A 23,701-nucleotide genomic window follows, 5' to 3' on the forward strand; every position below is an offset into this window, starting at 1 on the left:
CAATTTTTTTGCCCACACATTTAACCTACCTAAATCCCTCTGTACACTCTTAATGTCCTTTTGAAATTTCCTACCTATCTTTGTGTCATCAGCAAATTTAGCAACCGTATATTTGGTACTTTCATCCAAGTCATTGATGTAGATTATAAATAGTTGAGGCCTCAGTACTGATCTTTGTGGCATTCCATTAATTACAGCTTGGAAACCTGAAAATGATTCTTTAATGTCTGCTCTCTGCGTCCTGTTGGCTAACCATTCCTCTATCAATGCTAATATCTTACCCCCTGCACCATGAGCTCTTATGTTTGTGGTGACGTTTGATGGGGCGTTTTTTCAGATACCTTTTGGAAATTCAAATACACCACATCCACAGGTTCCCCTTTAGCTGCACTGCTTCTTACTTCCTCAAAGAACTCTAATAAATAAGTCAAAAACTATTTCCCTTTCACAAACCTCTGGCCTGAATATGTTGGATTACAGAGTTTCTCTTCCTGCCATCTAAATAATTGGTGGAGAACAGATCCCTGCCAACTCTGCCTGCTCCACAGCCATTTCACACTTGAAAGGTTATCAATTGGCTGCAGGTTGGACTTTCATCCCTCACTTGGGAGGAAATCCTGTCTTAAAGAGGTGATTGGCAGCTCCCTAGTCCTTTGCAGTAACAGGAGCTGCAGTGGATAGCAGAGGAAGTGCTTGAAGATCCCTGAACCTAAATCTATCCTTCTACAGTGAAGACAGACACAAAGTACCTGTTCAATGCTTTGGCATTTCTGTTTTTGCCACTATTAATTCCCCTTTTTTATCCTCCATTAGGTCAACATTCACATTAGCTATTCTGTTGCTTTTTAAATACTTGCAGTTACTTTGTTGTTAATATTTCTAGCTAGCTCTCTCTCCTACTTTAATTCTCCTGCTCACTGGGGAAACATTTTGGAGACAGTGACTCACTGTTCCAGCATTCACCGCACTTTAAGTGGCGAATTCCACAGATTCACAACCCTTTGGATAGTGAAATTTTCCAGTGTGCCTTAGATATGGAGGTGGTGCCTGAAGATTGGAGAATTCTAAATGTCATACTCTTGTTCAAAAAAAAAGGATGTAAGGATATACCTAGCAACTACAGGCCAGTCCGTTTAGTTAAAGAAAGCCAGCATGGATTTGTTAAGGGCAATTTGTGTTTAATTAATTTGATTGCGTTTTTCAATGAGGGAATAGAGGTATTTGATGAAGATAATGCAGCTAATGAGGTGTACATGGTCTTATGAAAGATGTTTGAAATGTCATATAACTGGCTTGTCAGGAAAGTTGACCATGGAATAAAAGGCACTGTGGCAGCGTAGATATGAAGTGGAATTTCCTCATTCTTCCTACCAAAATGAATCGCTTCACTTCTCTGCATTAAATTTTATCTGTCATGTGTCTGCACATTCCACCAAGCCTGTCTATCACTGTCCTTCTCATAGTTCCAAGACTTCCAAAGTTTTGTCACCTGCAAAATATGAAATTGTGCCCTGCACCGCTAAATCTAGGTTATTAATTGAGATCAAAAGAAGCAATGGTCCCAGTACTGATCCCTGGATAACCCCACTGTACAATCTCCTCCAATCCAAAAAAAAATCATGTTTCTGTTCACTCTGCTTACTTTGTATCCATGTTGCCACAGTGCCTTTTATTCCACGGTCCTCAACATTTCTGACAAGCCTGTTTTGTGACACTTCATCAAACATCTTTTGCTGAGACATGTAATTGGGTCTTTGAACATTTTCTCATGAGAGTTGCAGTTCCTAGCTATGGTGCTCTTGAAAGGTATGATGTGGAAGCACCAAAGGTGAAGTTAGAAGAGAATGTAATCACCGGACTCCTCTTCTGACATCTCCTGGAAGCTCATTCGAGAGCTTTGAAGAGAGAAATTTGGGAGCTACCTACCCCATCACATTCAGTGGACTGCAATTAGTATGTAGCTAACATATTTCTGAATAGTTTGTTTTGAGAAAATAATTTATGGTGCTGGAGGGGAGAATAGAGAGAAGCATGCAATGTTGACTTTGTGGTCAGTTTTCATTCCAATAGAATTATCTGACAGTGGAATATAATGATAGAAAATAAAGTATTCTGATTTCAGCAATGCTCCATGTGCAAATTAGACTTAAGTCCTTTCTGAAGACCAGCACAATGCTTTATTTCTTATTTATTTGGCAAAACATGTCACTTGATAGCATCACAGGACCGTTATTGATCATGGTAGAGATCAAACTAATCACAAGAAAACATTTGTGGTTTTTGAAGTTCTGCTTTCTAGCTTATTCTTCTACTGAATTTCAATTAAATCCGACAGCTACTTTTAAAGATATTTGATGTAAATATGAGATAAATGTGCTTGAAAAAAATTCATCATATTTTATTAAATTGTGCTTTACAGTGAACGAGAGAAGCCAAAATAGTTGGCCCTGATTAAAGGCTTCCTACATGACTTGAATTTCTATTAGTTTTGAATTGCTTTCTGAACTGGAACAGTCATCTTCAAAAAAGAAACTCACTCCTAAATATCATGTAGGAGAAAAATAATGGTTATATATGAAAATAGTAAAATCCTTTCCATTGGGAAAAGTAGCACATTGTTGGTGTTCTTTTCAAAGCTTCAAGAACTATTAGCAAATATAGACCATGGCATATTATGAACTCTATATATCCATTTGAGAAGGAAAGGATAGTGAAGAAATCAAAATTGATAAGTCACTCAGGAAAATGAATAGCTTCACTTTTTCCCAAGTTGTCTGGTTTCCCCCAGAAATGAGGCGATAATGAAGAAGGGTCAATGCTGGTGCATTGTCACAACTTTACAACAATGTGATTTGAGTTCTCCTTAGAAATGAAGTTCAGTTGGATATGGGATGTATGTAATTAATGTTCACAAAGCAGTTTGAAAATGCTGCTTCACCCAGCTTACACGAATATATATCCAGGTTAGTTCATTTAAACAAAAGCTTGTTTCATATTTCTACTTTCTTTTCCCTTCAACTATCACAAAATTTGGTAACCACATCGCAACTCTTACTGTAGTAATGCCTTGTATACTGGTGTGATTTCACCAGGGGCAATTATATAGGGAATTAATTTTGTGTGGCCGTGTCTCTAACACCAGACATTATGATGCCATGACATTATAAAATCTGGAGCCTCTCTCGTTTAATAGTGTTTCATTGGAAGTATTTTGTTTTTTGTTTAAATTAGCTGGACCTGTATAATGCACTTTATTCTATTTTTAACTTGCCTCCAACAAGTCAGCATTTTGGAAATCAATTAAACCAGTAATCTGAACAAGGGATTTAGACATCATCAAAGTAAGGTGACTGCAGTTTGATAGGCTGCCCATTGTCTCAAGGAATGGAAGATCTAAGAGGAAGAGGGAAAGTATTTGAGCAGCTTAAATGGGTCGATCCTGCAAGGTTTCATTCTGGATTAAAGGCACATACAAGTTTTTTTAACTGAAGAATGTTCACAGTTTTGAGGCTGCAATGCTGCTATGCTGATGCCTCATTGTATTTTAAATATCAGGTTGCCAAATATAAAATGAGTTGACTTGGCTTTTAAATGTTGTTTCATTATAGGATAGTAGAACTTTACATGTATTTTGGAAAGGTTGGACTCTGAATTGCCATGTAATTGAAGGAACATATTCACAACAATAGACATGTCAGCAATTTGTCGATAGATGATCCTGTATCATACTACATGCCAGGGGATTTTCACAGTAACTTCATTGCAATGTTAATGTAAGCCTACTTGTGACACTAATAAATAAACTTTAAAACTTAAAACTGTGATTCAGTTGTTTGTGTGAAACCCATGTCAGATTGGGTGTTTCAAGGTTATGTCAGGGCTCCAAAAAGGCCATTCAGCCGTGGGCTTCTGCATCTGTTCACATATCCTTCAAATACCATGGAGAGTGTTCAGCCTGGCAAACATCTGTTGCTACATTTGGGGCACTACCATCGTCTCTGGGGGCTGGTCTGAAATGCCAAACAAAAGGGATCCGTCTCCTTCATTAGACACCATTGAGGGATTCAGACGAGGGCTGTTTTGTCATTTTCCCACAGATCTTAGCTTGTGTTGTAAGCTCTGGTGATTTCCCTCCCCTTATTCATGCTGCAATGGTTCTTGAACAGAAGCCCTATTTCAATTATATTCCTCATTGTTCCGCTAAGCTCAGCTCTGTGTTTCGAATGTGAGGTCCTAGCACCATTGATGCCAGCTAGATAATCAGCCTGATAGCCTTATGTAATATCTCCACAGAGCAGTTCTTATTTTTAAAATAATTACATTGCCTTGAGAATAGAGTTTTACATTATTCTGATCTCACTTTCCAGTGCTTAGTCTGTAGCCTTGTGTGCTGTGGCAGTTCAAGTGATCATCTAAATGCTTCTTAGATATTGTGATAGTACCTGTCTCTACCATCCTTTCAGGCAGTGAGTTCCAGATTCCCACCGCCCCTCTGGGTGAAAAGAGTTTTCCTCAAATCCCCTATAAACCAGTCCTTTACTTTAAATCAATGCTCCCTGGTTATTGACCACTCTGCCGTGGAAAAGTTTTATCCTATCGATCCTATTTATTTTATAAACCTCAATCAGGTACCCCTTAGCCTTCCTCCAAGGAAAATAATCCTAGCCTATCCAGTCTCTCTTGATAGCTGAATTGCCCCAGCTTAGGCAACATCCTGGTGAATCTTCTCTGCCTCTTATTTCCTTCCTCCAGCTGTGGCACAACCAACGTTTTATACAACTCCTTCATAACCTCCCTGCTCTTATATTCAATGCCTTAGTTAATAAAGGCAAGTATCACATATGCTTTCTCAACCATCTTCTCTACCTCTCCTGCTGTCTTCAGAGATATATGGACAAGTACCCCAAGGTCCCTCTGATCCTCTGTAATATTCCCTTGCCTTGTTAGTCCTCCCAGAATGCATTACTTGGAAGCCTTCTTTGCAGGTGTCTTTAACTAATCATTCCACCAAAGCATTATTATTTTGTTTTTTTTATTTACATCATAGACTTCAATATTCCTGACTGTCAGTTAACTCTCTCTAAAACTAGATCAAAATCATTCTTTTAAACAATGTTGGAATCAGATTACAAGGCTTTTGTTTTGTGGTTACATTTGCACTGAGTGCTTCAATCAAATTCTAAACTAAGTCATAGAATCCCTACAGTACAGAAAGAGGCCATTCAGCCCATTGAGCCTGCACTGACCACAATCTCACCTAGGCCCTACCCCCATATCCACTAATCCCTCAAACCTATGCATCTCAGGACACTAAGGGGCAATTTTTAGCATAGCCAGTCAACCTAACCCGCACATCTTTGGATCGTGGGAGGAAATTGGAGCACCTGGAGGAAGCCCATGCAGACACAAGGAGACTGTGCAAACTCCACACAGACAGTGACCCAAGCTGAGAATCAAACCCAGGTCCCTGTGGTTATGAAGCAGCAGTGCTAACCACTGTGCTACCGTGCTGCAAGCCACCATTGCTTAAAATAAAGATTTAAATTTGGCCATTATTATCACCCATACTCCCCAATGGAAAATTCAGATAACTATTTTTTGGATTGAGTCCAACAGTAATGTGCTCACAGGAAATGATGAAACATGAGTCCTGATTTTCCGGCCTCTTCATGCCTGCCGCAGATCGCGTCAATCCCGTAAAATTGCATGTGGGCCTAGAAGCTGGTTTTGTATCTGGCAATCACGCTGGTCCCTTTTTGCTGGCACAAACCGAATCTCAACAGAAAGGGCATGAGGCACTTTAGTATCTTTGAAGTACTATTTAATTATGCATGGCTGCTCGACACCGGATTTTCCCAGCTCCCTCAGATGAGGTGAGAGCCCAGCAAAAATCACTACTAGTGGAGACGAAGTGTGGTGGCCTTGCCAGGGACAGGGTGCTGGGAGGCCATTGAAGCCCCTGATGGTTGGGTACATGTCTGGGCACTGCCAGTGCCAGGAGTGCCAAGGGGGTGGGACCTGAGTGACGGTAATGAAGGGGCAAGGCATAACAGAGAGTATGAAGGCGGGTTCGTGAGTAGGTGGGGAATTATGTGGGGGCATTTCAGGGATCATGAAAAGAGACCTATTCGAAGGACCACAACATCCTGATACTGGTGATTCATGTCAGGGAGGGGATGGGGAAACATATCACCAATGAGGGGAGGGCAGGGGGTCACCCAGTACACTGAGATTGAGGCACCCTTTCAAAACAGCACTGAATCACTTTGCAGTTGATTTCACCGGTGTGTTTAAGCTCTGTCTCTCAGAATGAGCAAACAACTTACCACTCTCCCAAAGATGACGATTGCATCTGCACCGAATAGACTGGTGTGGATCACTCCTATTTTCTCACCCTCGTGAATCTTTGCTAGAAGAAGTAAAAGATTCACACTAAAGAAATGCAGCACACTGTCTTCTTTATGTTACTAAAGGTAATAGTTCAACTTCAACAGCCACAGTTTCAGTTGCACCTTTCAAGAGAAAGGTCTCCAAGTCCTTTCAAACACGATGGAAGAAAAATCTAACTGCAGAACAGGAGCAAAGAAGGGAACAACAAAATATTTTAGTGGCAAAAGTCTAGGCCTAATGAAGAGTTTTTAGATGATCCATAAAAGCTTACGGGGTAGCAAGGGGACACAGTGGTTACCACTGCTGCCTCAGTGCCAGGGACCCAGATCCAATTCCCAGCTTGGGTCACTGTCTGTGTGGAGTCTGCACATTCTCCCTGCATCTCCATGCGTTTCCTCCGGGTGCTCCAGTTTCCTCCCACAGTCCGAAAGACATGCTGGTTAGATGCATTGGTTGTGCTAAATTTTTCCTCAGTGTACCCAAACAGGTGGCAGAGTGTGGCGCCTAGGGGATTTTCACAAAAATTTCATTGCAGTGTTAATGTAAGCCTACTTGTAACTAATAAATAAAGTTTAACATTAGCTTTTAACTTCAAAGCTTGAAGAAGGAGGCAAGATGCATGCTGTAGGAAGGGATTTGCAGAGATTCCAGAGAGTATGGAAAGTGCAGAGTGCTGCAGCTGGCTGGTGTTGAAGAAATGGAGGGTATGTTTGGGAATAGTTAGAGACTTGTGTTGTAGCCCGTGAGAAGGGTGGCCCAGAAATTTCTGGCAGGATCTACACTCCCAATATCAAATTCTGGGAACAGGGTTGATTAACATGAAAGGAAAGGGCACGTGTGAGGTTTATTGCGCTCTTTGGATGTCTGCTGTGCAGACAGTTTGGAACTTGAGAATGCCTCCTGCTCTCCTAGTGTGAGTTGATCACTTTGAGCTCAAGCACAGCGGAGGCCCGGGATTATTTTGTTTTTAATGTATGGTTTTGCAGGCATGTAGCACAACGATTGTCTGGATCCTCACACCACAGCAAGCCCCTTCTCTTCTATGAAATGACCTGAGGGCAAACTCCATTGTGATCGTGGCCCCATCTCTGTGGGGAATGGAGCCCCTATCTCCCCCCACCCCCCACCACCTCAGGATGTGCTCCAATCAATATAAGGAGAAGGAATGTCATGGAATGTCTAGGCCATTATATTATAAATCTAATATTATGAGGTGCAATGCAGTTTGTTGCCTGGAATGAGTTCCTGAAATATCCTTGAACAGCATCTGTTGAAAACTCTTGATGGCATCTGAAGAATGCGTTGCACATAATACCTACTTCAGTTTTCACTTCAGAAAAATAGTTTGCAGGTTTAACACACAACTGTTGGCTGTACAGAATGAGTGCAATAACAGTTTGTGGATTCACTATTATTGACATTGTCCAAAAATAATTTCCTTCCATTCAGAGCCCCTTTCCAAATCTGTCTACATTTTAGGTAACTTACAGAGATTTGTTGTCTAAAGTTAACTTCAGTGTGTTGAAACGGTCGACCAGAGAATTAATTTTAATTCCAGCGTGCATTGATAAAGTTCAAGTGTACCTAAATACAGAATAAACGTTTTCTTATGTGAAAAGCACAGAGATATTTTGCATTTGAAGTTGAACCATACCGTTATGATATAACAATTATTGCTGGTGGTGATTAATGACACTAGGTGTTATTCCCAGTTTTTATTCATCTATTCAATGTTATTTAACATAAATCCAAATATGTTCTACTCTTCATAGTACCTTGGGCCTAGTAACTGACAGAACAGTTTAATTTCATTGTTTTAGAATGTCATCTTTAAAACATAACTGTATTAAACTTTTACAGCTTAATCATTTGTTATCAAGCTACATGAATGTTTTGATTCTCTCGTTCTGGTAAACATTGTCTTTTAGTATTGAAGTGCAGAGGAGTAGAAATGGACCCTGTGATTTTCCAGCCTTGCCCCGCCTGCCACAGATTGCGCTGATCTGAGAAAATTGCACGCGGGCCTAAAAACAGGCATTGCGCCAAATAATTTACGAAGGGTGCTAGGCCCATTGTCATAGGTACAGTTGATTTATTTAAATATGCTTATTTGTCACCGGATTCTCACAGCTCCCGGAATACTCTGACCTTCTGGATCGGGGAGAATTACTGCTGGTCTTCACTAGCAGAGACTAGGTGTTATGGTCACACTGGAAGGCTTGGAGGCCATTGAAGCCCTCGGTGGTCAGGCACATGTCTGGGCATTGCCCACCTGCAAGTGCGAATTGGGCACTGCCAGATGGGGACTGCCAGTTTGCCAGGGCCAGTACTAAGGGGGGGTGATGCCTGAGTGGGGGTGGGGCCTGAAGAGGGGTTGGGGTCATGAAGAGCGGGGTGGCTATGATGAGGGGGTATGATAAAGGGGCCATGACGTGGGTGGAGTATGAAGGGGGTTGTAAAACGGTAGGGTACAAAGGGGGGCATGGGGCATGTTAGGGGTCATGAAGGAACCCATTGGGAGGACCTCAATGTTGGTGATACATGTTGGGGAGAGGGTAGGAAACATGCTGCTGATGGGAGTGGGTGGACCCGTTTTGGGGGAGGACAAGGGTCTCCCAGTGCACTGTGAGATCGGGGCATCCTTTCAAATTGGCACCTGATCACTTTGCAGCCATTCTGACCAGCGTGTTTGGGTCCTGCCCCTCCCAGAACTGTCATGGAATTCACCACTCTTCCAAAAGTGACCAAGTGTGGAACGATTGTGATCCTGTCCATGTCAGTCAGACTGGCCAACTCGCTCTGGTTTTCCTGTCTTTAAGACCAATGGGGACCAGACGTGATGGCCTCGCTAGGGCTGGATCAAAGGCCATTGAAGCCACCGGGGGCTTCGCAATGCCCGTGGGCTGTGCCAGGCTGACAGTGCCTGCCTGGCACCCTGCGCTCTGGCCTCCAGGCTCCCTGGGACTCCATCTGGCAACCTGGCAGTGCCCACTGGATACCATAATGTGCCGGGGCAGTGCCAAGAGGGAGGAACCAGAGTGGGGGCAGAGTCAGAGTTAGGTGGAGCTATGATAAGGGGGGTGGGGAAGCTCCACAGGAATGGGAGGGAGGAAACTCTGCCAGATGGGAGGGATGAGGAATTCTGCAGGGGGCTGATCAGCAGGGGTGGTTGGGAACTCTGCCAAGGGGGTGATCAGCAATTGGAATGAGAAGGAACTATGCCTGGGTCGGGGGGCATGGCATGGGGCAGGGAGGGGTGTAGTCAGTCCATGGGGGGGAGGACTCTTGCTGGGAGGGCGCAATTGGCAGGTGAGCAGTCCTGATGTCTGTGAGGAGAGGGGGTCCCGATGTCTGGCAGGGTTGGGGGGGGGTGGGGTAGGTGGCAGCAGAAGATCTCCTAGTACACTGGGAGATTGGGGCTCCTGCACAATGGTGCCCATTGAACTAAGCACTGTCAAGCTCAGGCTCCACCCCACCACCCTATTGGTGAGTGTCACATCCTGGCACCTTTTCTTTGCACTTAGTGCCATAAGATTGTATTTTCAAACTCACCCAAAAATGAGTCTGAAACTCTCGCATTTTCTTGCTCATTAGCACTTGATTAATATGCACTAAAAATGAACAATTTAAAACATCCTTGGTTGTTTCATCAATCAACCACAATAACTTTAGTGGTGAACTGAATATATCATATCAAATTTCTTTTGGGTTGCAGGTTCTAGCAGAGTATTTGGAGGTTGTTACTTGAGCTGCTGTGTGCCTGACCATTTATCATTCATAACATAAGAACACAAGAACACAAGAACATAAATAGGAGCAGGAGTAGGCCATCTAGCCCCTCGAGCCTGCCCCGCCATTCAATAAGATCATGGCTGATCTGTCGTGGCTCAGTTCCACTTTCCCGCCCTCTCCCCATAACCCTTAATCCCCTCTCTTATCAAAAACCCATCAACCCGCCTCTTAAAAATATTGAGCGAGGCAGCCTCCACCACTTCAACGGGCAGAGAATTCCAGAGATTTACCACCCTTTGAGTGAAGAAGTTCCTCCTCAACTCCGTTCTAAACCGCCCCCCCTTTATCCTGAGGCTGTGCCCTCTTGTCCTACTGTCCTTTCTGAGTGGGAAGAGTCTCTCCACCTCTATCCTATCCATCCCATTCAAAATTGGAAAGGGAGCTAAAATCATCATTGGCCCCTTGATGTGCCTATTCCACATTTAGGCTGTCTCCTAGACAACGACAGGTCTCCCTAACCACTATGGCATATGGTGGGTTCCAGTGTGGGCTGAGAATGGGGAAGCTGGACACCATATTGGCAGAGCAGCCAATGCCCTCTGAATCAGCAAATGTGTTTTTGGGTCCAATGTTTTTTCGTTCCTGACTCCAGCTCTTTATTTGGAATATGTGAGCAAGTTCAGAAAACTGAAATGTTAAAAGTTATTTGGTGTCTGAGTGCAAGCAATCCTCATAAGGCCACGTTTGCTACTCATGCCCAATTATTCTGAGAAATGATGTGGAGATGCTGGTGTTGGACTGGGGTGGGCACAGTAAGAAGTCTCACAACACTAGACTACATCCAACAGGTTTATTGGGTAGCACAAGCTTTCAGAGTGCTTTCATCTGGTGATGAAGGAGCAGCACCCTGAAAGCTCCTGATTCCGAAGAAACCTGTTGGACTTTAACCTGGTGTTGTGAGACTTCTTATTCTGAGAAAGGGTCTTTTGTGCAGCCCAGAAGTGTTGGCTAGAGTTGGGGTGTAGCTCCAGTCGTGCAGCTGAGTGAACCAGTTGGCTTTGTAGAAGAATGTTGCTGGTTTCATGCTCCAGACCGCAGTTGAATTCAGCTTCACATGTCTATATGCCAGGATTTGAAATTATAAGCTCTCCAAAAGCCATCACACTGCAATACCCGTGATCCTGCCTATTGGCAAACTATCCAGCCATCCGAAAGGGGCAGCACGATGTTACGGTAGTTAGCATGCTGCCTCACAACACCAGGGTTCCGGGTTCAATTCCAGTTTTAGGTGACTGTCTGTGTGGAATTTGCACATTCTCACCATGTCTGCGTGGGTTTCGTCCGGATGTTCTGGTTTCCTCCAATTGTCCAAAGATATGTGGGTTAGGTTGATTAGCCATGATAAATTGACCCTAGTGTCAGGGGATTTAGCAGGGTAAGTGTGTGGGTTTACAGGAATGGGGCCTGGGTGGGATTATGGTTGGTGCGGACTCGATGGGCCGAATGACCTCTTTCTGCACTATAGGGATTCTATGTGTTTTTGCACTCCAAAGGGAAAGTGCCAACAAAAAAATTCTATTTGTTTGGAACCACTGCAGCTGACACTACATTGGGTATGTCTCTGTATGGTGCTTGAAAGGCTAAGTGTTCTGTTGAATCACAAGTTGGCATCCTTTGGAAAGCACCTTAAGTGGGCTTGAACCATTTACAGTTTATAGTTTTTGAAAGTAACATCCAGGAAATAAATTGAGCACTCAGTGACTTAATCAGCAGTACAACATGTTCCTTGTTTCTGAATAATCTGAACTGATCTGAGCCAATATCTTTGTCATAATAATCTTTCAGCCTCGATTGAATAAAGTTAAACAAAAGTGGCGCCACTGAGTAATCTGACACTAGAAATGTGATAGTACAATTCATCAAGCACTGATTGGAAAGCACCCTTCTGTTTAATTCCTCAGCCAGATTCATCTTTTCACATTTCCTTCCTTTGCATCATGATTCTTGCAGCCAAACTCACATTATTCATAGGAGCCGTCTGATAGCACTACAGCCAAAAAATGAAACTGTTTGAATGCTAAAAACTTTTTATATTTTATGAACTAGCTGGTTAAGGAGCAAAAACCCGAGATTCTTAGGTCTGGGGGAGTGCTGTTGCAGCATAAGTTGATGTCATTGGGCCTGGAGTGTCTTCTTTAGCACCTGCTCACTCCTGATTTGAGTTGAAAGTGAGGTGACCGCTTCTGCCACTCCACACCCCTCCCACACAAGGCAGGAGCATAGGTGGGGCTAATGCCTGCTGTCCAAAATTACGTCAGTTTCACCACCACTGGTCCCAGGAAAACAACATAAGCCTGAATGGCTCAGACATACTGCTGAGATCAGCTCCTGGGGGGAAGGGGAGGGGACACAATGCAGGTTCCCTAAAGACAATTGAGAATAGCTTCCCCTGTGGTATGGTCAGGTACTGCTGGTAAATGTTTGAGGTCTAATGGGTGGATGCCCACACAAAGGGCACCTTAACTTCTTTATGGAAATTAATCCAATTCTTGGATTTGGGACAAGTCAAGCCAGGACAGACTGGCAATGACAATGTTGTGGTGCTGCACTTTTGGTAGGAGAGCAAGGTGGTAGCAACTTCAGGCATGTATATTTAAATTTATGTACAGAATTCTCTGTCGTGCCTGCCACAGGAATTGTAGCAGGTGGAGGGGTTGGGGGAGGGGGTGTGATCAGACCAAGCAAATGTCTGTTTATTCTGGGTGGGATTTTCTGGTTTTGGTGCAAGCACGGCTGGAAAATCCCACCCCATGAGTCACATTTAATCACCTAACTGCTGCAATCAAACGGAAAGATTTGATAACTTTCAGAAATACATTAGCTCTAGTCGTTAGTGTGCCAAGGGCGGCCTGAGCCAAGTACAGCAAGGAAATTCCCATGATGCTGTTAACCTAAGATCTCAGTCATTTTAACTCCTGGGCACATTTCAATCTTCCAGCACAGACTCCTGTTTGAGGGAGTGAGGAGGAGGGCGGCAGGCAAGATTGAGATTTCTCAACGACACTGCTGTGGAACCAAAAAAAATGGGTTCCAACACAGTTGTAATTGGTCAAGTTGGGATGGGGGGTGAGGGTGTGGGGAATTGGATTCTGAGGTAATCATTCCCAGAGAATAGGAAGGTAAATGCCAAGTGTGGAGGCCTGGTAGACTATTGACATTGGACTCCGACTTCCACGTGTTTATTGATGTCCCACCTGCCTGTGACAGATACCCTTGATGCTGCCAGTAGCCTGATATTTAAAATGGAGGCAGGCATATTGTATAGAGAATTGAATAAGAGGCGCACAGTCACCATTGCAACCACTCACCTGTTACTTTCCCCTACATGGCAAGTTAAAATTAAGCCTTCTTCACTTATTTTATGTGCTGACAGTTTTCAAGGAATATTCATGGGAAGAGGGCCAGAAATTATGGTTCAACAATGTGTGAACGGTGCAACAAAGGTTCACCAGACTAATTCCTGGAATGGAGGGATTTGCTGATGATAAAAGATTAATTCCCTTTGTTAAGTCCCTTTATTCTCGGGGGTTTAGAAGAATGAGAGGTGATCTCATTTAAACATACAAAATTCTTACAGAGCTGGACAGGGTAGATGCAGGAATTGTGTTTCCCCTGGCAGGAAGTTCTAGAAGCAGGGACACATCTCCGAGAAAGGGGATGGCCATTTAGGCCTAGGATGAGGAGGAATTTCTTCACATTCAGTGTGGTGAATCTTTGGAATTATTTGCCCCAGAAGGCTGTAGCTCAGTCGCTGAATGTGTTCAAGATGGAGATTGATAGGTTTCTATATTTTTAAAAGACATCAAGGCCAGAATTTTATGGAGCTAAAGTGGGTGTGCGAGAAGACATGGGGCATGTGTCCCAATGTCCTGGTGCCCTCCCATGATATTCCAGTCAGCAGGCACATGTGATAATCAGAAGCATGTCTCCTGACAATTGAAAAAGCAATTAAGCCCATTTAGCATGCAATTGGTCCTAACTTTATGTGGTCTGTGCGCTTTTGCGCTTTGCGCTTGGGTCAATTGGCCAGGCGGTTTTCAGTTTCTTCACCATTCCCAATCCAGGGTGAATACAATGTCCAGGATGAATAAAATAAAAGAATGTACCTGAGGGTTGAGGTGTGTGTTATTGCCAGTTACTTGATTCTGCGTGGTAGAGATTGCAGTATTTATTTGATACGACTGTAAATGGAACAACACTGCAAATCCCTGAGACAGCTGTCAGTCTACAGGGAGCTGGTTAAAAATGCCCACCTGCACCATCATTTCTCTTAGTACCTGCCCCCTTCCCGCTCTCCCCAGCAGCGCTCAATCTTTCAGAGCATAGGTTCCGTGCTGCCTGGCCATTAATTGATCAGCCCATGTGAAATCATGCTTCGGGGCCACTTGCTGCTGCAAACACATTCCATGCTCACACCCGGGCCTGCCAAGTGTGTGTGCCCAACGTGAAACATTTAGGAATAAGGGATGGAGCAGAAAAATGGTGTTGAAGTAGAAGGTCAGCATTGAATAGTGGAAGGGCTGAATGGCCTAATACTCTCATTTCTTAAGTTTTTATGAGGCATTGCATAGATCCATAATGAGTTTCTTATCTTAACATGTGATTGAAATTCTAAACTGATTAAATTTCAATACTAACCTCTGATTTGGCATGATTACTCTGTCATATCTTCATTAACTCATTCAAAGCCAATTTTCCCAGCATTGAGGCAATAATCACAAAAAAAATCAAGTTCACTGGGCACAACACGTCAGACACCAAACTCCTGAAGCAACTGCTCTACTTGAAACTCGGTTGTGGCAGGCAATTCCCAGGAGGACAGTGGAATTGCTTTCAGGATGTTAAAACAGCCCGAAAGAGATCGAACATCCCAGCTGCAACATGGAGAATGTTCATTCGTTCAACTACATTGAGAAATTTTGAGAACAACGCAAATTCTCCAGAGCAATGGCCAAGATAAGGCATCAGAGACAGGGTGCAAACTTCCCAATAACTCATCTTCCCAAACACTCTAAGCACAGCACCCCTGGAAGTGGGCAGAGTCTGCAGATTACATGTTGGGCTTTTCAGCCAACTCCAAACCCGTTGAACCAAAATGGAAGCAAGTCATCCTCGATCCCAAGGGACTGCACAAGAACAAATTCATTCCCAACACTTTCTCAGTCTTCCAGAAGACATTTCCTTTCCTTTTGAACATGAATCAAGAAAGTCAAACTATTGCAGCACAAATATGTTCTTTTTTTGGGATGAGAGCAGAAAGAGATGGTTGAGAATATTGCAACAGAAGTAGCCTGGAGGAAGTAGGAGAATAATCACATGACAAAATTATTTCTGAATATGTTTGTGTCTGATGACTAAAGAAGTGAGAAGGTTACATAAAGATATTTTATGTAAATTATTCAATGGCTGACAGTCTTTGGCAGTGAGCTAGCAGTCAGAAGTTCTCTGGTGTCCTGCAGCAAGAGATTGGACACATACCCATTGATACATTTATACTTTACCTTTTTCACCCTCTGAACTGACGGATTATGCTGCAATGCCCACCCCAGGTCTTGGGACCTCACTCTGCATTGAGAACACTTAGGAAGCAAATACTGGGAGTGGAGGTGGATTGGGCAAGACGTCTCCCTTCTGCCAATTGCCCTGTTTCTCTGGAGTTTTGATGAATCTCTTACCAAAACTACAGTGGAAAATTGATAGAATTCAAGTGGAAATTCCACTCCTGACTTTCTTAGCAATCAGTCTGAAGGAATTATTTTAGAAATTGTTAAATATTTCTTCACGTTGAGGTAGCAACATTGCCGATTCTTGTTCCGACTCTCTATCCCATTTAAGAACTGAGCAATAAACCATTTTAAATACATTACTTCAATTTTTAGTTTTAACTTTATGAGGAAGCAGGTGAAATATGTGCAGAGTACAATGTACTGTGTGTTGTGAAACAAGTTCAAACACTTCATAAGCAACAGCAATTTGAGATGAAATCAGGCCTCTGGCATCCAGTTTAACACAGCAAGAAGTCTCACAACACCATCCCCACATCCAGTTTAACATACATAGCGAAATATGACTTCAACCTCACACTTCTGACATAATCCTCTGGGCTCTGAAGCCTAAAGTGGTGTCGTACTACATTGGAAATGCTTTCTACATCTGTTTCCGTCGATTATATATTTGATTTGGTGGGGACAATATTCACCACTTATGCTTGGCTGGTAATCTCATGGAGTAGGTGATTTGTTCATGAGAAAATACACTTGCATTCCAAGCTGAAAACAGACAATGCTGAAATATTCAGCCGGTCTGGCAGCATCCATGGAAGGACAGCAGGTCAACCTGGCCACCAGCTTATAGGCGAGGAACAGGCTTTTTTTATTTAATGGTACAATTTTAAAAAGACACCAAGGTAATATTAAAACTAGTTGATCATCCCCACCTTATTTGATTTGATTTGATTTGATTTATTATTGTCATATGTATTAGCATAAGTAAAAAGTATTGCTTCTTACGCACTATACAGACAAAGCATACCATTTATAGAGAAGGAAATGAGAGAGTATAACTGTCATAGCTTGGGTGTAGAGAAAGATCAACTTAATGCAAGATAAGCCCATTCAAAAGTCTGACAGCAGCAGGGAAGAAACTGGTCTTGAGTCTGTTGGTACGTGACCTCAGACTTTTGTATCTTTTTCCCGATGGAAGAAGATGGAAAAGAGAATGCCTCGGGTGTGTGGGGTCCTTGATTATGCTGCCTGCTTTTCAAGGTAGTGGGAAATAAAGACAGAGTCAATGGATGGGAGGCTGGTTTGCATGATGGATTGGGCTACATTCACCACCTTTTGTCGTTCCTTGCAGTCTCAGGCACAGCAGGAGCCATACCAAGCTGTGCTACAACTAGAAAGAACACTTTCTTTCTGGTTGTATTTAGTTTGTTAACAGGAAAGCCTCAATTTAAATGATGTACACATGAAACAAAAGAGGAGGATAAGAGCAGAAACAGGAAAGAGAGAGAGAGAAAGGAAAAAGCAGCCTTCTCACTTCTCTTAATCTGATTTTTTTTAAACATTGGAGGCAGTCTTAAAAAAATTCTAAGTGCTGAACAAGTGTGAAAACGGGAGAGAATCATGCTCATTCTTTGGGCAAGCTTCCAGATACAATTGGCATTTTTAAAAAAATGCCTAAGTGAGATTCTTGCCAACACGGGGAGTGGGTGGAGTTAGGTCTAGGGACGCCAATGTGCAAGCGCCCTGATCTCCCAGTGCACTGTGTACAGTGTGTGCACAGTGCACTCGGAGATCTGTCACTCCCTCCAATACCCTTGGACATCAGTGTCCCCCCACTGCACTGCACCCCCCCCCCTTCCCAGGCATTGCTCTCGACCCCAATTTCTGCCCTGGCTGATTGACACCCCCCGATTGCCCCCTCAGCTGATCCCCCTTGCCCCCTACAGAGTTCCTCCACCTTCCTTTGAAGGTTCTGCCCCCATCATGACCCTGCGCCTGTCATGGGTCCGCCTCTTCAAGCCCCATTTTCCAACGGGTCCTACCCATTTGGTACTGCCTGGTACCTGGTGGACAGTGCCAGGGTTTCAGGTGGGCACTGCCAGGGCCAGGCTGTCACTGCCAGGGGATGGATGGAAAAGTTTCCACTTGCCCGGATGAATGCAACACCAACAACACTCAAGAAACTCGGCACCATCCAGGACAAAGCAGCCCACTTGACTGAAACCCCGTATACCATCTTCAACAATCAATCCCTTCACCACTGACTCACATCTTCAAGGTACATTGTAGGAACTCATCAAGTCTTCTTCAGCATCTTCCAAACCCATGATCTCTAACACATAGAAGGACAAGGGCATGGGAATGCCACCTGCAAGTTACCCTCCAGGTCACACAGCACGCTGTCTTGGAACTACATAACTGTTCCTTCACTGTCGCTGAAGCTACATCTCTAACAGCACTGTGGATGTGCCTACACCACATGGACTGCAGTGGTTCAATAATGCAGCTCAATCTCACCTTCTCAAGGGCAACTAAGGTTGGGCAACAAATGTTGGCCTTGCCAACAACACCCACATCCCATGAATGAATATTTCAAAAAAATCTTCTAGAGGCATAGAATACCAAAGCATGCAAACAGGCCATGTTGAATTTGCAGAAAATCTTACCTAGTTTGCCTTTCTAGTTTGGTCATTTTACATGTCCATGCTGCTGGCAGGGAACCATACCAGTTGTCAATGAATGTTGGCAAAGTGGGCACGGTTTGTCTATCATGGCATCGGGAATACATGTGCAACAGTCCATGATGTGATTAAATTGAGCTGGCTGCTTGGGAAGGAGGCCATGCCTAAATTCTTTGAGCATATTTTCCTATCTTGTCCCTCTGATTCCTCTGAACCTTCACCACCTCCCCCACCTCCCCAGTCAACTACTGCCTCTTCTGACCCAGTGACATGAAAGTGAAGTTATTATGCAACAATGAAGATGAGAATAATGTAACAGTAATATAAAAGCCACATGCAAGCAATAGTAAGCCATTTATATTTGATAGCCGTTCTGTCAGCAGCTGTGCAATGCGGCTAATTACCAATAACCATTACTATTGCCTCCTGGCAGGATTAGCACCAGTCAGCTGGATGGAAAGAAATTAGTATTAGTGCTTTGAAAATTGATTCCAAATCTAGATAGCACAAATTGTAATAATCTGGTGTTACTTTTGGTCATGCTTTTAATCTAAGATTATTACTGCAACCTTTTTACACGACAGAATGATGTTGTGACCTTTACAATGTTCTATTGTTTCTCCATTATGTTCTCAATCTTATTTTCTAATACATATGTTTGCAGATTACACTTGAGTTGTCCGGTGAAATTGCTGAAGAATTCTTCAACATAAAGCAGATGAGTCGATCATTAGCATTTGATGTTATTTTTAATGCAATTCAGGTTAGTAATAGATGCAATTGAGAATCTTTGTCATGTTTTATTTTCTGCCTCCCAATACTTTTTTTTATTCATTCATGGGACTTGGGTGCTGCTGGCTGGCCAGCATTTATTGCCCATCCCTAATTGCCCTTGAACTGATTGGCTTGCTAGACCATTTCAGAGGGCAGTTGAAATTCAACAACATTGCCATGGCTCTGGAGTCACATGCAGGCCAGACCAGGTAAGGATGGCAGATTTTCTCCCTTAAAGACATTAGTGAGCCAGATGGGTTTTTCCAACAATCGACAATGGTTTCATGGTCATCAGTAGATTTTTAATTCCAGATATTTTTATGGGATTCAAATTCCACCATCTGCCATGGCAGGATTTGAACCTGGTTCCTCAGAACATTAGCTGAGTTTCTGGAATAATGGTCTAGTGATAATACCACGAAGCTATCACCTCCCCTTGTGATACACTCTTTCCTCATAATCATGCTAACTTGTACAGCTGTAGCCACCCTTGGGTAGTTCAACGGAGTGCCTATTTTTGTTTGTGAGACTGGACTTTGAGTGTTAGTAGGCTATTCAACTGTGGGAAAAACCACCAAACCTCTTGTCCATATAATTTGTATAATAATTAGGAGCAGGAATGCTGGATTGTTTCTGATTTCTTTAGGCAAGGAATTTTGCAAACAACAATGACCATCTAGTGTCACAGATATGAGGTTTGTAAGATTATTATGGACTACAACTTCCACTAGTGCTGGAAAGAGATGGCCCGCAGGAATTACAAGAAATTAAATACATATTTACCTGCCCTCAACAATTACACTGACACTTCTGATGGCTGGAGCTGTTTGGGGCATTGCATTGCAAGATTTGTCACAGACCCCAGCACAGCCCCACTTCACCTGATTCAATAGGCCAAGCCCCATTTTTTACTCCGCTAGCTGCTTAAAGCAGGAAGGTTTAAAGGGCCCAGTGAAATTGACAGACCAAGGAGAAATTGTGTCTGAGGTCATTGGATAACATTTGGCAGTGGGGGTCGGCGCTCAGAGGTTGAGGTGGGGGGTCAGTGGTTGGACAGTGGGTGTCGGAGGTCAGGGGGTGGGGTCAAGAAGTGGTCAGGGTTGGAGGTAGGGGGTCAGAGATCAGGGTGGGGGCCAGAGGTTGGGAGTTGGGAGATCAGGGGTGTGGAAGGACTGGAAGTTGAGGTGGGGCGGGGGTGGGGTTCCAGAGCTTAGGGTGTGGAGTTGAGTCAGGTTGGGCTCCCAGCTCTGGATGGGGTTGAGTCCATGGGGGGGCTGGTTGGTCTGTGTGTTTACAACAATTACCTGGAAGTAAAAGGATTTGATTCTAACTTTTCTGGCTAACTATTAATGTAAACCTAGCACAACTATCTTTTGAGAAAGGAACAGTCCATAGGAAACCACAATATGATCGGGGTGCAGATTTTGCTAAAACCATCATTGAGCCCACAGACAGGGTTAGTCTGCAAGAACCTGCGAGAGAATAGAGAGATAGAGTTAGCAAGTCTCTATTGTTTACCACTAAAGATGCAGGTCAGAGCTCCTGCCTGGATTGAAGAGTCCAAGTTCATGAGTTTTAAGACCATAAAACCATAAGAAATTAGAACAGGAGTATGCCAGTCAGCCCCTTGAGCCTGCTCCACCATTCAATAGAATCATGGCTGATCCAACATTTCTTACATCCACCTTCCTGCCCTTGCCCTGTAACCCTTGATTCCCTTACTGATCAAAAATCTAACCATCTCAACCTTAAATATACACAATAACTTTGCCCCCACAGGAGTTCCAAAGATTCACAACCCTCCCAAAGAAGAAATTCCTCCTCATCTCAGTGTTAAATTGGCACCCGTTTATTCTGAGTCTATGCCCTCTGGTTCTGGACTCTCCCATGAGGGGAAACGTTCTCTCAGCATTTACCCTGACAAGCCCCTTAGGAATCCAATATATTGTAACAAGATCACCTCTCATTCTTCTATATGCCAATGAGTAGAATTCCAACCTGTTTAACCCTTAACCTTTCCTCATCAGACAACCTCTTAAATGAAGCTGAAAAATTTGCTTTGCTTTGATTAGAGATAAAGATTTTTGATCTATTCTGTAATTTGGATTTCGTAAAATTTGAGTGGGGATCTTTTATGTGGTTAAGAATATAAGCTATCAATAGAAATAGTGTTTAGTCAATGTTGCTTTTAGTTTTTTGTTCTGTAAAATTCTTAAAATTTGAAGTTTTGTCATATTATCCTTTCTGTCATTCGCTGGAAGTTTGAATTTCTGAACTCATGCTTCTGGTAAGAAAAGCTCCATGTTGGGAGGGGTCAGTGGAAATTTTTTTATCCTCACTTAACTTTTCATTATTCACGATTAGTGTTCTGCACATTTCTCGATATCAGTTTTACACCTGATAAATATTTGTGGGAAATCAGTTTTGGTGAAAGGACAAAGGCAAAGTATAAAATTCCATTGAAAAATTGTTCAGAATTAATAGAAAATTAACAAAATAAGGGACTCAGTGTAGGATTAAAAACTTAGAGGAAGATTATGGTTTATGGAGAAATAAATCATTCCTCAAAAGAGTTGTTGGTTAAAATGTGACTGGCTTATTTTCCAATCAAGCAATGCTGCTCATTCTTAATTGTAAAGCCAACTGTTTTTTGCCCCATTGTTTTCTTCAGGAAGCGGGAAAGCAGAGACAAAACCAAAGTGGTGATGAAAAATGTACAGCTTCATCCGATCATCTGGTAACTTGGCTATTGGAACAGCAAAAAGATCGGGAGATACATAGGTAACTGGTCCTCAGTTACTGTGAATATGGTGGATGGGGCGATCTAATTAAACTCCCATTGACTTTGGCGGGACTGGAAGATCCCACCAGCAGAAGGATCTGGAAAATCCCCCCTTCATCTTTGCTTCACCTGTTCCTGTCCTCTGTTGTCATTTCCACAGATCCATTCACTTCTGCCCTAACCTCTGCTTCTCTATCTCTTCCCCATCTCTGCTCCACCTCCTTTCCAAGGATCTTCCCCACCTTCAACATTTGCCCTGTTCTCTTTATCTCTCCTCTCATTCTGCTCACTCTCTCCTCTTTTCCTCTTGCCTTTCACACCCACCTTCATCTTTCCTTCCTCATCCTTCTTCCCTTCCTGTCCTTTTTCTCTTTCTTCCTCACACGCCTCACCACTCTGGCCCTCTCCCTGTCACAATTACTGAGCCTCCTTCATCTTCCTGCTTTGTTTCACACTGTGATTTCCCTCTTCTCTTTTCTTCTCCCATTCCCCATTTCCTCCTCAGCTCCTTCAACACCTTGGTCCTCATATTGCCCCATCCCCTAACCCTGCTTAACTTGAATGCTGTATCGGGTTGTTGCCTCCCCTCATCATGAAGGAACAAGTTATAAAATTATGAGGAATATGAGATTGGAACTGACCATTACTGAGATTTCAAAACCAGCTAGAGATCTAGCTGAAAATTCTGATTGCCTCACACACTTTGTGGTTGTTACAATAGTTCTCAGGAACGATAGGGTAGTGCCTCTGGCTATACCTGTTCACATAATATTCAAGGAAATGGATCGACTGTCTCAGATTAATTACAGAGTTTGTTCTTGTCCTAGTTGAGATACTGAAAAGGCCTATTGAATCCTAAACAATGAAGGTCGTCAGTTTTAGCCTTCCAGAGATGCAATGACTTTCCCATGTGTGTCAAACTGTGTGTGAATTTAGCATTATTATCATGTTAGCCACTCCCCCTAAGCTATCAGATTCAGTCAATGGCATCCACTTGTCTTACTTGATAGATTGACCAACAATAACCTATGCACGTTAACTACCTTTAATGTGGAAAAACCTCGCAAGCCACTTGACAAATGTGTAGTTAAAGAAGGAGTTATTAGACTGGTCTCTAAAATACTGCAGATGCAGGAAATACACAATAAAAACAAAAAATATGGCTGGAAATAGCCAGGCAGCATTTGTGAAGCAAAGCAAATGCTAAAATCTTGCTGCCGTTTATGCCAATGGGATCGGCGCCCATCACAAGTTTCCCAGTTAGTAGAAAACCCCGTTAACAATGGTGGGACCATAACATGCCACTGGCGCTGCTGCCTTCCCCGTGCCACGAAATGTGTCATGGAGGGAGAGGAAAATCCCACGCAGAATTTTACATTTCAGGTTAAGGTGACCTTTCACTGATGAAGGATCATCACAACTTGAAAAGTTAAGTTTGTTTCTCTCCACTGATGCTACCTGACCTGCTGAGTATTTCCAGGTTTTTGCTTTAGTCTCTAGTAACTTGGTCAAAGAGGTGGGCTTGAAGCAGAATCTTGAAGTTGGAGAATGAAAGATGGAAAGGTGGAGGGGTATTTGAATGGAATTTGAACGCATAGAAGGCCTGGTCTTGAACGAAGGCAGAATTCACAAAGGACCACAGGGCTGACGAAAGGTACAGAGATAGGAAGAGATGAGGTCATGTAGAGATTTGAACACAAAGATGAGAATTTGAAACATTAGGGAATTGAACCAGTGTTGGTTAGCAAGTATACGGGAGCAGGGATTTTGATGGGCTG

At 43.1% G+C, this 23,701-nt stretch overlaps 1 protein-coding gene across 1 annotated transcript in view; it reads left to right on the top strand.

The window, feature by feature from the left end:
* The window catches only part of LOC145349702 (uncharacterized), a 61,952-nt gene that overhangs the window by 33,460 nt on the left and 4,791 nt on the right, over positions 1-23,701 (top strand). Inside the window, exons 9-10 of the mRNA XM_080198236.1 lie at positions 19,032-19,130; positions 21,813-21,922. Of these exons, the coding sequence (XP_080054362.1) occupies positions 19,032-19,130; positions 21,813-21,922 (209 nt within the window). The remainder of the gene's footprint in view (positions 1-19,031; positions 19,131-21,812; positions 21,923-23,701) is intronic.

The sequence above is a fragment of the Carcharhinus amblyrhynchos genome, chromosome 1 (assembly GCF_965287045.1).
Source record: "Carcharhinus amblyrhynchos chromosome 1, sCarAmb.v2.hapA, whole genome shotgun sequence".
In the NCBI taxonomy this organism is placed as follows: domain Eukaryota; kingdom Metazoa; phylum Chordata; class Chondrichthyes; order Carcharhiniformes; family Carcharhinidae; genus Carcharhinus; species Carcharhinus amblyrhynchos.